The sequence below is a fragment of the Colletes latitarsis genome, chromosome 9 (assembly GCF_051014445.1).
Source record: "Colletes latitarsis isolate SP2378_abdomen chromosome 9, iyColLati1, whole genome shotgun sequence".
Classification (NCBI taxonomy): domain Eukaryota; kingdom Metazoa; phylum Arthropoda; class Insecta; order Hymenoptera; family Colletidae; genus Colletes; species Colletes latitarsis.
Genome location: NC_135142.1, coordinates 26,109,014 through 26,122,258, shown reverse-complemented (window position 1 = coordinate 26,122,258; position 13,245 = coordinate 26,109,014). Strand labels below are relative to the sequence as shown.

The 13,245-nt window shown below is 47.4% G+C and overlaps 1 protein-coding gene across 5 annotated transcripts in view; it reads right to left on the bottom strand.

Annotated features, from left to right (window-relative positions):
• The window catches only part of Sv (paired box protein shaven), a 95,097-nt gene extending 89,142 nt beyond the window's left edge, over positions 1–5,955 (bottom strand). For 4 of the 5 annotated variants that reach the window (XM_076772793.1, XM_076772794.1, XM_076772795.1 and 1 more), the window contains exons 1-2: positions 5,736–5,955; positions 131–160 (exon numbers count right to left, since the gene is read on the bottom strand). In XM_076772793.1, the coding sequence (XP_076628908.1) occupies positions 131–160; positions 5,736–5,955 (250 nt within the window). The remainder of the gene's footprint in view (positions 1–130; positions 161–5,735) is intronic. The other variant, XM_076772799.1, reaches the window with a different exon arrangement.
• Positions 5,956–13,245: the final 7,290 nt, after the last annotated feature.

The window sequence follows — 13,245 nt, the reverse complement described above, 5'->3', positions numbered from 1 at the left end:
TGTTATTATACAGAATGTCCTATGCCCTCGAGCGGCTAACAGATTTTAATCCGACTATTAGTTCGTAATCGGCGTCCTCCGTTCGCGCGGCTTAACCAACGATCATAATCAAATATGTAGTTTCACTCACCGTCCTGGTTCATCCCGTGGCCGCCATCATCTGTTCAAAAGAAAGAAAACAAAATTTTACGTTAGGATTCAGAATCGGGGGTTAGCTTTGATCGATTTTCTTTAATCATACGAATTTTAAGAAATCATTATTAAAATCCAGAGGTTCGCGACTCTGAAATAAATAATTGTGTTGCACGGAACCAGATGATACTGGCTTAAAGTGTCTTCCGAAAGGAGAGCCAAAGATATTCTCGTTTCGAGCGGTCGATCGAGCATCGATATTCGAAGTCGTCTCGCGGGCATATTCGTGTTCGCAAAAGATTCGAGTTCTAATGTTGCACGTTGCAGATCATGACGAGTTGCAAGAGGGAACGATAACGGGCCGTAGCGGCGAGCTGCAACCTATTTGTACCGGTGCCTGGTATCGCAGCATCGCGCTGTGTTCCTTTATTTAACCCCATAAATAACCCGTCGCTATCTCACCCCGAACGTTTTCCTACCGAAGACAAACACAGACGCGCGGAGCGAAATATTACGTGCTGCCAGTCACTCTGTTGTTACTCTGGGGATGCTACGATGGGAATCCCCACCAGCAATCCGCGCGGGCACCCAACGGAAAGAACAACGGCCATTCTTTTTTTACAAGAATACGAGTTTCGCCTCCGTTCGATTCAAACTCTGCTTTTGACCGTGGCTTACCGGTTTCCATCCAGACTGGACCCTTTACCAGAAAAGGCATTTTATTATACGGAATGGCTCTGTCGACGGAAACTGGATAGCACGAGCGAACCCTGGTAATTCGATCAATGTTTATTTGGACGTTGAACGTTTTCCAGAGTGGTTGGGGAACGCCGATAGATCGGTCGATGATTACAAAATCGAGGTAAAACTGTTTGGCGGTCTCCGCGAGGCGGAATGATAGCATCGCGAGGTTAGTAAAGCATATAATTCTCGGCGGCATTAAGCGAGCCATGGACGGCGGTCACTGCGTCCAGCCAGGTATTAATTACAAATTAATGCGACTAGATAATCACGCGCCATTAGAGATAATCGAGGCCCGATCGGCCGTTGTCGATGTCGGCGCAATCGGCCGACGTACTCTCGATTCGCAATTAAAACATTGTCGCACGGTGGTCGATGCGAGAAAATCGAAAGATCGAAAAATTAGCCAAAGCATAGGAACCCAATTTACAACTATCGACAGCCGCCTTTTACCCCGAGACTTTCGTTTCTCTTTCGTTTCGGTTAATTAAGCGCGTTGTCCGCTCGTTAACGCTCGCTGAATACGTTTCGTTTCACGCACGTACGAATCTTCCCTAGTAATTGCACCGATGGAAAACATCCGTAGACGTCGAAAAACCTCACGGATTATTAATTTGTCTACGTCCTTTATTTATTATGCTTTAGGTAAATTTTAGTCCTCGGGTTGTTTCACGGCAAATACGGTTACTGTTTCGATGCAGAAATTCTCTTGGAAAACTGGAGGCTAAATTGGAAAAATAAGAAACTAAGGCGGATTGTCACTTGCCGATTGACAGTGAAATATGGACTTTGTTCGTTGCTATCGAGTCGATCATCTTCGACTCTCGTCATTGACCACGCGGGTTCGACGATATCGATCTCTGACGATCGAGATGTAGGCAGAATGCCCCGAGGTGGTCCTGCGCGATCAATTTAATTCGAATAGCCGGACGTCGCTCAGCGTGAGACGACAAATATTTAGAATTGCATTAACAATGGCTTAGGTTTGATTAACGTTAGCGTCAGCAAATGCAATTAGTATCGTCCACGATACAATTGCCTGATATATCGACCGGTTGATGAGAACTGATTATTGTTAAATAAATAAATAATCGATCGAACGGAAAGCTTCAACAGAAACGACGACGACGACGCAAGGATCGTAATCCTAACTCGTATAATAATTTAATAGTCGCCGCTAAAAATAACCGTATCGTTATACATCGAGACGAAGATCGGCTCTGCTTTTCCGTTTAACCATAATCGATTTAAAATCGGGAAAAGAATCTGGTCGCTCTAGTGCGGATGTACGATCGCTGGAATATAAATCACTCGACTGGAATCCGTACTCTTCTTTTTATATAAACGGAATGCAGTACTTGTATGCGGTCAGATTTTTTTCTCCGAGCGTAGGAAAGACGTTCACCAGCCATTGGTTTCAGATATGCAAGTTCATAATATTTGCCCAATTTGACATTGGAAACGACAAATACGGTGTACCAGTAAGAACAGATTGCACGTGCATAAATTAATCTATCTAGATATCTGAGATGGCAGACTGAAGGAGCGCCTGAATGAGTTCAGCTAGCACGAGAAAAAGTAAACGTTATTACATGAATTATTAGCTAGTTGTAATAAACGGACGCGTAATTGGCATCGATCGATAACGATCTATCGAGCGTAAAGTCACGTCGAGCATCGCAAATAGAGTTTCGAACGAGAGGATTTGCGGTAATAAAGGGTTAAGTAGCAAACGTTCAAAAGGACAGAGAGAGAAAGGAGGGAAAACGTTTGGTTGGGGGCGCGTCGAGTTGTCGCACGGCCGTGTGGTCTCCGAACTGATCGCGGCTCTTTCTGTCAAATAGTTGATATCATTAGATTTAACGACCCCTTCTGGATCCCTGGCTCTTTCTCCGGCTTTCTCCCTTTCTCCCTTTCTCCCTTTCCTCCGTTTACCGCGTCCGATGCCGCGCAAGTGGTTACTGCCACGGCATGGCACGGCACGGCGGCGGCCTTTCATCTTCCTTAACCAGCGCCACTCTCTTCCAGCGTCCGGAACGACTATATACGTGTACAGGACTCGACCACGACCAGAGTGCGACCAGTGCACTGGTTCCGGAGAACTACCGCCCAAGCCTGGCCCCCCCTTTGTGTGCGAGCTTCTACGTGTATACAGGGTGGCTCGTACAAGCGACAGAACGCGTGGCTGCTTAACGAGATCACTCTTTGACCGACCGATATTCGACCAACCCTCTAAAGGATGTTTTTTACATTTACGGGAGACCTGCGGTGTTGGAATTTCTTTAATTTTTACAATTTCTTACCATGTCCCGCCAGAAACTGTATAAGTTTTATTTCAAACAGTTTACTCGTTCTTCTTAAAATTGTTGAGCGACGATCAAGGACCGTCCAGCAAGATATAAATATATCGATCTAAAATGAACGAACGATGCTCGAACACCGTATATAGATGTTCGTGTGTTCGAAAAGATCGTTGTCGAGGAACTCGGGGCAAACTTTAGCTAACTCGATTGTTCCGTAGGGAACAAGGAGGTCTTTCACGCGGTTCTCGTTCTGACGGTCTTTGATGAAGGATCGGCACGTATCGCCTGGCTTGATGTCCCGCGAGGATAAGATTCAATTAACCCGATATCGATGCGGCGCGGCGCAGCACGGCGATACGCGCCGATAGACGACAAACTCCCAATCAGGGGTTGAAAACAGTTATAACATCGGTCGGTTCTGGCTCTCGAAAGAAGAACTTACAAAGAACTTTTATTCCGAATCACAATGAAAGTCCTCGGTTCGTAAGAGACAGCATTTACTCGAACCCGAATAGATTATCGTTGCGCAAGAGATTAAAAATCAATCGGCCTGAATCGCGGAAAGCGGGAAAGAAACGGGACGTCGTTCGCATAATTAATAGCGCCGTATGCTCGACCGTGCAGCAAAGTTCCACTCGCGAACAGCGCTGAACTATTCAACGGCCAATTGCGCCGTAAATCATCTTCAATTTCCGTCTAATTGACAAATCCCGTCTGAAAGCAGATCCATTCGTCTCGGAGAAGATGGATAATACCGATCGTAAAATTTCCTCTGTTCAACTCCTCCGCAACGCGGAAAAGAGGACCGACGATTGTTACGTGGAAGACTCCGGGACTCTAGACACCGGAGGTTCCAAGTACGTGCAAATAGAACTCCATTTATCCGAACCTGTCGGCGAACAAGACAGTTCAGATAACTGGAACATATATACGTCCCTATAATAGGAGTTCACTGGTTCTCCCACTAGCGACGATTTCCAGTTCCGATAATGCGAGCTTGTGTTCCGATAACCGGATTCCAGGATGTCAATTCCCTTTTTCCGATCTGATATTTTCAGACAGTTAAATTTATGGGTGACATTTTACGAAATATAATTTGCCGGTACCTGGCGAACGGATCGTGCATTTCCTTTCTAACGAAAACAATCGAGTAGTTTTCGGAAGATAGTCTCTTTTACGAATGGATCGCGTTTTTAGAATCTACTTAATTTTTGTTGGTCTACGAGCCTACTTAAAATTTATCAAAATGAAAGTCAGTTTGGGTATTCGTTGCCAATTGGAAGTAAAATTTGGTCGGAACGAATGAAATCGAAACGTATTCTTGTAATTCCGCGCTGCTTCAGCGAGCGTGATGCACCATCGTCGCTCGAGATCGTAATAGAAGCATCGGCCGGCGCGGCCTGGACGAAGATTTATCGAGGCTTTCTGGCGAAGCACGTGCCTGATGCTTTTTGTCGGTGCAACATTCCTATTGGCTCGAGATTACACGAGAAATACAACCGCGTTATTAGCTGTCGCTAAGTCGTTCGTGCTCGGCGAAAAATTCATCGCCGTGCTTCTGATTATACTAACGGCTGTTTCTAATTATCGTTGAACGCCGGAGATTCGATCGATCATGGTATTCTGTTTTCTATAAACTTAATTTACATGGACTCGCATAGGCTATGCTTTCGCTAACGGCCGAGATTTCGATTTTATTTTTCGCTTTCTTCGCGTCTTTGTTTCTAAAAAGAGACTCGTTGCAGGTGCGTTGGAACACGTATGTATTTACGTATAATAATATGGAACAGCAGCGAGGTTTTGAAACTGTTACGATATCGATAGCGGCTCTGAAAACAGTTAGAAAAGCCGATAAAATTACGCGTGAAATTGCAACAATACAAGAGAAGCATCTCGCGTTTGAGTGAAGGACTATTAGAAATTCCTGAATGGTGCATCAGTCTGCAGAGACAAGTTTGAAATTCCGTCGATCGAGTACCTAACTTCGAGAGGGAAGAAAGAAGCGAAAGAAGAATTTGAAAAATGTCCAGAAGTGTGCTGATACATGCCGGCGAGAGAAGAACCAGTATACAAGTGTCGGCATCTTCCGTGGATCGTTTTTACAGGGTGGACATCGACTCGACAACGCGGACAAGAAGAAGACCAATTACGGGTGACAAAACATCGATCGCGCGTCCTCCGCCGAAACTCGTTTGTTCCGGCAACTAGGGAAACGAAATTACCACAAGTATGTAGAATTTCAATTACATCGATCGACGATTTTACCGTCCCGTGGGATCTGAAATAAATCGATGTCGATAGATCCGAACTCGTAATAAAAAAGACGATGTTCGATCAGTGAGATTTCTGACGTTCGAAATAGGAAATTGTATATTATTTGGATAAATCCAGGATATCGCAGGGACACATTTTTATCCGGATATCGTAAACTCGACCGACGACATCTCCAAATGCAAAGTATTTTAAAATATTTCATTTGTATTTCTACGCGATCGTTCCCTGCGACGTTGTTATTCTAGGATAAGATAAAGGACAATGGATTCGAAAGAAGAAACATACGTTTTTTCTTGGAGTCCTCGTTCATACCTCCGGGTGTTGCAGCTCCATGATTATGGTGGTGGAGGGCTAGAGGGTCCTGAGGATGCGGATGAATGGCGGTCAGGGCACTTCCGGCTGGGTCACCTGGGTTGACCCCGACCCCGACCCCGACCCCGACACCGACCCCCAGGTGAAGAGCACCATGCTGCGTGGTGTGCGCCGGAAGCTCCATGCTGATCATAGCACGCCACCCTCCTTCCAACCCTCGTCTGACGCCACCTTCTTCTGCCTCGGACAGCACGCCGTCGATTTGGACGAGGCGTCTGATCAACCCCTCGTCTCCTTCTGGAACATCCAAGTTAAACGATATTGTCGTGTTTCGTTCTTAAAAATACAGTCACACGCTCCTACTCGAGAAGGAAGCTTTCCCCGTCCATTCAACGCGTCATAATAAATTCGATCGTAGAATACGAAATTCCGACGGCGCGGCGATCGCTTGCGCGGAAAGAATAAAGATTCTGGAACGCTGAGAAACAAAACAGCCGTGAAGAAAATGCGAAGCCGACGTTTTATTTTTCACCTCGATTACGAACATCGCAGCACAGTATACTAAAACTCTCACGAGCTAGCCAAAAATAGAAGCAATTTTTCTAAATAACGAACATTGTTTGTACGAATTCTAGTATGCCGATATTAAGCTGGCCAAAAAGTTTGCGCGGTTCTTAACATGGAAGTAGAAAGTAATTCCTTTATAGCAGGAAATATTTTTATTCGATGATGATGAAACTTGGTTGGTTTGAATAGATATGCATAAAACCAGGATAGAAACAGTGTTAAAAGATTGATCGAAAAGATTAGATTCGCGATTAAAGTGTTCATAAAGCCTAGAGAGCCTCGATAAAAGTTTTTAACGTTTTGTATCGTTTGGTCAGGTTTTGAAAGTTTTAACAGACTGTGTAGAACAGGTGAAAGGTGTCCGGCAAATTCCTTTGAGAAAATGGTAACGCAATTTCGATCGACTCCTCCCCGCCTGGCCGGACGAGCGCCGCAAGAATACCGTAGACAATGCTTCCTCGCCGTCTAAGTAGCGATCGACGAAAGGCACCGTGTCGCGGGCGTGCAGAGTGGCAGAAAAATAAGTCTCGGTGGTCCGACCGCGGTAGAATTGCCTTTGCCACGGTTTTTACGCCCTCGCGGTAGATGATTTCTTCGTTCCTTTCTACGTAATGGCCCGACGGGCTGATCTTTTTTGCTTATTACGCCCGAGAAGGCCGCCGCTGAGAGGCCCGCTAGTCCCCAGTGATTCCCGGATGAATGAAAGGGTGAATGGAGCGTTATTTCGGGCTGCGATAGTCGACCAACTTACCGACCCAGATGCACACGTGCAAAATTACCTTTTCTAGCTGTATCCGACAATCACGATGAAAAGTGACGCATCAAGAGAGTAATTTAATGCCTAAGGTTAAAGAAATGCATCCTTTTAATCGTCTCGAATTAATTCCATTCCCAACTCGGTCGTAAAATCGAATTTAATCTTCGAGATGTTCTGCTACTAAAACTGCCGAAGCGAAATTGGAACAAGCGCGTTCTTCGTTATCCGCGACAGGAATGGCGTTAAAGTCTTCCGGTCCATCGGTAACGGACGAGCGAATTGTCATTGGGCGTTCGCGGCGGTCATCCGTGAAATTCGAAACTGCTCCTCCGCTTTCGCGAATCCGATCGCGGACCGGAGAGGTGGTTCGCCGATTCGTTCGCCGGAAAAGACGTTCGGCGTTTGTGCGCCGCGCCGTTGTATTTTCTCCGTTCGCGTCCAGAAAGAAAAGAAAATGAGAGCACGTCGAAACGACGCGGAGAGCTGGCTGGCAAGAAAGGAAAGCGTCAGCGAAGCCGAAGCCGCTCTCGAGGGGTAGCAAAAAGTCGGAGAACTTATCGGAAATGAGGACGAGGATGATTGTTTAGCTCGTAGCCCCGAAGATCGGCTAACGTTCTCTCTCTCTTTCTCTCTCTGTGTAGTGTAGTCCGTGGTCGGGGGCAGAGGGGTTCGTGCTGGCAACCCGGGGCCCTCCTAATGGACCCTGGAATGTAGCTAGAACGCCGAGTAAACGTCAGGAGTAAAAGCTGGACGTGGATCGTTCGGCAGAGGGAGGCGAGAGGAGAGTGCAACGCGCGCGGTCGGTGCAAGACTCGAACGGCCTTAAGTAAAGCAAAGTGGGTGAGTCGTCGACGGGCAAAGTACACGTAAAGACCAGGCTGCTCGTAGTCGTTCGGAGGAGACTCCGATTCCCTGTGCAACCGTGGGAGTCGGGCCCGCGCTCTGTCTACGCACTCGCTAAAACTATTGTTTACGGCAGCTCGCAACTGCCGCGCGCTTTGCTAACTAGCCCCCGCTAGTTCGACCATTCTCTAAACACTACTCGGAGCTGGATGGGCAAACTTCGAGGCGGGAACGAGCGCGGGAACTATGTTTGCGTAGAGGGAACCAGCTAGGATTCTCGCGTGTGGTCGGGACGATCGTTCCTCCCGACGAACAGGGCGGGCTATTTATCCCAAAAACGCGGACAACGTCTCATCGCTCGCATTACATACATTTATCTATCTATTCTTCCTTTCTTCGTAAAGAATGTCCGGTACGTATTATGGTCCGAACCGCATTTGTATTAACGTCGATGTACATATATAACGATTCTCGGAACTCGTTTGGTACCCTCGATAGTTTCAGAAGTCTATTGGTAAATCTAGAACGAGCCGACTCGTACTCGAAATGGAAACAGCAGGTTGTGCATCGACATGAAGAATATATTATTATTGTAATTCTAGGTATAGGAATAAAATATTTTGTTTTAAAATAAAATAGCTCGTCCACGGTCGTAACAAGTTCCCAAGTAAAAATGGTGGAAACCAGTCGAGGTAAATGTTGAGGTCAAGCGAATGTGAAAACCTCGTGGTGGAATCGATATGCTTAAGAATTTCGAGACTTAGGCGGGAACGCGAGACTGGAAATCGCGAAATCTCTCAATTATTCCCATTCCGTACCGGCATCTTCATGGGAAGAGTGGAAGAGTAACGGCGTAGCTAGAAGTACTATACTCCGATTTCCGCGGGAATGCAACGATCATCGTCCCCTTACGTAAACAGTAATAGTCGGCGGCGATGCTGGCAGTTTAACTAGTCAGCCAGCCGATGCGGTAGCAAGTGGCCGGTAGCCGGCAGAACGTGCAGCTACCTTCTTCCACCTCATCTTTCTCCGGCAGCCGTCGGATCCCCCGGCCAGCCAACCCGTAATGGCGGTGCTCTCGGGGCTTAACAACGCGTGACAATATGCATCAAGAAATTGCTCGACCGAGGAACAACTCTGGCCGCGGTGCTCCCGACGCGTTGCTGAACGCGCACACGCTTTCCGAACGCTCGTCTCTACAATGGAATTGGTCCTCGCGTTCACGGTACACGAACGCACAGGGCCGTTCGCGAGGATAACACTCGAAACCGAATCGCGGCGAGTCTCACGCGAAAACCCTCGATACATTATGCAATCGGTCGATCCATAAACGAACGCGAGCCTTCGGTATTTCTGATGGGATCCTGGAAAAGGATTCGCTCCCCCGGTCACCGACGGTGCGTCTCCCCTACCCCTCTCGGCCCTCGTCCCGTGGGATTTCGAAGTTGGAAAGAATCCGGCAACTCGCACCGGCGCCTCTTACTCACCCTCCCCCTTGGTCATGTTTATTAATTTATTCGAATCGCTCGGTGGAATGCACGGCATCCCCGCGATGATCAATACGGGAGGAGCATTACGAGGATTTTCCAACTTCCGTGTTGCATTCTTTCTCACGTAGCTGGTTCGATCGTAAACACGGAAACTGCGAACGGTTCTTAATGCGCTGCATCGTGCAGCGAGTTTACCTTTTAAATATCGCGGTTGATCTTCGATCTTCTCGGTTTAGGGCTAGCAGAAGCGAGGAGTTCGCCACGGGACACCAAGGTAGTCGATCGTTTAGTAACAGACGTCGAAAAGCTGCCTTCCGATCCTCGTCGTCTGTTTTCCCCGGCACTAGTTTCTTTTCGCCAATGTTCGTACGCGAATATTAATTAGAAGTACGTTTTATCGCGGATCCGTTCGTTTGGACGCAGGAGTAGGCGAGATCGAAGAAATAAATAATTCATAATAATCGACAGATTCGCGGACGAGTCGAGTTTTTTGTCCGCGGGCCGGCCCGTCGTCGGTCGGGCAATTATCGCAGGCGTATCGAAGCGACGCGACGCCGATCGGCTTAGGTTTCGCGCGGTGTTCGGATCCTGCCCGGCCGGGCATGAATATTCAGCCGTCGCGTAGCCTCCTCCTCGTCGACGCAATCTGCGAACGAGGGGATTAGCATCGGCGCTCGATCGAGAGCTTTCAGCCAACAAAAAGATCTCTCTGGTGCTCATTAACCCCATTACCCGTACTTGGCCACCGCGGGAGCGCACGTGGTACCGGTACGCGAGCAATTCACAAATGCATATATCTACATTAATAGCGGGTACAGTGGCCGGTGTAAACTCGGAGACTTGAACGCCCGCAGTGGCACCGCATCATACGTTCCCAACATACTTACGGTTCCTTCTTCAATCGGATTGATTCTATTCTTTTAAACTTTCGATTCGAATCGTTGCCGTGTAAGAAATGAACATTCTCCGATCACCCCAATTTAAAAACAGAATAGCTGATACCGACAATGAATCGGTTCCAAAATCCTTCTGGTGAAAGAGAAGTCGAAAGAGTTGGTTCTCCGGCTCATCCAGCGTAGATTCTACGAGACACAAAGTTCGATAATACCAGACTAATAATTTTTTATCTTCCGTCGTATAAAGTAGAAGAAATGAAAAAGGATCGAATCGCCTGGGCCTCGGCAATTAGTCGGAGCAAACTCCTCCTTGGCGATACAAGATCCACGATCGCGATCGGATCATAGACGAAAGACAACGTAAATAACGAGATCCACTTTGCAACTGATTTTCCGCAAACGTTGTCCAATTGACACGAGCGCTGATATCGTTCGGCAATCCGCCACGTTCGCGGCTTTATCAGAGATCGGCTCGTAAATCCTGAGCATCGTTATCGGTTGGTGTACGCGCGTGCACGTTGATCCCAGCGCGGCTTACCGCTCGACAATCCAACGGCGCGCGTGGTGTCTTGTTAATGAACAAAAATCCGCGAGCCTACTGGAGCATGGCGAGAGCAACCCACGTAAGATACGCGTTCGCGCCGATGGTATTCGCGGCGCGGCGTATCCGTCGGACTCTGTCGCAGTTCGCGACAGGCTGGTCCCAGGAATTCCCATTCTGGGACACACTGTTCCTGAACAATTGTCCATCATCAGTCTAGACGGGCCTTTTCTATCGATCAACGGACCGAGTAAAGGGGAAAAGACACGATTTCGATGAGCCCAGCCACCTGTGGCACGTACCGTTCGCAGCCATTCTTGCGCGACCGCTGAGAATCCTATTCGAAACATTAGCGATACAACGAGCCCCACTAGCTGGTTGGTTCCCTCCGACAGCTCCCTTCATTTTACTTTATGACACTTTGCTGTATCTCTAACCATTACAGAGATGTTGCTTCTTCCAATTTCATGGAAAGATATTCAAAGAAACATTGGAAATAAGTATTCGATATATTATAAAACTAAAATGGTCCGTGAGCCTCCCTATTTTTAATAAGAAACTGTTAGAAGAAGAAAGTGTCTGGACACGTTTCGGATATATCGTAAATTAACTAACGTGCATTGCCGCGAAGAAATATTAAATTCCTCGAGTAGTTTTTTGTACGCAAGTACTACTGCGATGACGCGTGCCTCGAGAAAACGAAGATTCGAACGCATTACACGGGAATAGAAAATTTATAAGCGCGCGCCTCCTCGAGCCGGACTTGTCCGATCGGCCACCTTTCGATTACGTAACGATATAACGGTATAAAATAAAATGGTATGTAATAATGCCGCCTCCTCGTAGGGGTCCCTTATTTCTTCGAGCACGAGAGCTTCTCGGCCGCTTGATTGGCTCGTCGAAGAAATCGGCCTTCTGATTCCGGTTTTCCGCTCGCGGGGGCAACTTCCAAGGAAATAAGAAGACGGAGCCTCGACGAAGAAGAGTCCCGTGTAATGAACTGGCCGCGCGCCGCTTGTTACGCCGCGCATCCGCGAAACGTATGCGATTTTCATTCCAGATGTACGGAAACGACTTTTCAAACGAACCCTACGAATACATCGTACAAACTGATATTCGGTGCGCGATTCGATCATTAAATATTACGCGATGATTAATCGCGCGGATTCCTGCGAAACCCGCGCAATCAACTTACTTATCACTTGCTATCCAATAGCCGCTAAGTATATTTCGTTGCGAAGCGCTAATCGCATTCCGTTTAATTAAATTACCTCTGCCCTTGAAGCCCAGAAATTGCTAGGTTTCGAAGGAACTTGTTTCGATGATTGTTTACAAGAAAACGAGCAACATTATCGTGCCCCGAATAAGCTGTATATTTGGGAGAAAGATCGATCTTCTCTATTAACCGTGGGGCCCGATTTTTGTAGACGTCGTGTTTCGGTTCACCTTGAGTCGTCGTTCCGGTTCGAACGAGGGGTGGAAGGGAAGAAGAAGAGAAAAATCGGTCCGAACGCGTTCCGTGACCAAACGCTCGCGGTTTCGACTTTAGTCCCGATTCTGGCAGCGAGCAAAAAGTCAATATTAATTTCCGGTAGCCCCGACGGATTTGTCATAGTACCACCTCCGGTCACGAACGTCTCGTAAACGCCTTTCCCCCGATCTCGTTCGAACGGGTGACCGAACCAGCTATTACCGGCGTTGATCGCCGATTCGATAGACGATCGACTTTGTAATTATCGAACGGTGGCCGATTAAGCGACCGTTCGATCGATCGCGGCCCACTTTTTCCTCTATCAACACCTCTAATGGACTGAAATCGCAAACTATCGAGCTTCCGAGCATCGAACGCGCGCTTCGCGAGTGGAAAATCGTTTCCGCGACTCCCAGAGATAGAGAGGCCAGCCGCTTAATCGACCGTACAGGTTGCATTAATTATTGTTCCATTAGCGTAACCCGTTCCTGGTAATGTTAAGTGACATGTCAGAGCAACGTTGATTCTGCTAATTCGAACTTTCGCTCGCGCCCGTGTTACGTGCACGTTTAACGGGTTATTAATTCGCCGCGATCGCCCGGTCGTGTTCGCGTAACGCATTCCTCGTCGACAAATTTTTCAAGCTCGACGTTTTCTGTGGGCATAGAAAGCGACGTCGGGGCCAGAAACTTGTTGTACCGATCCAATTAATCGCGACGTCTTTCGTCCTATTTATTATACAAGGACTTATACTCTATCGAGAAGAGTAAAACTGTGTCTTTTCTACCAAACGAAAAAGTTGATTCTTCTGAAAACACAAGTTCCGCGAGGCGGATTTTTGTCGCGTTTCTTGGCGTTTCGCGTACATTAACGGGAATCGTACGGTACAAATTCATTGTAGTCGGTTGAGACTTGGAT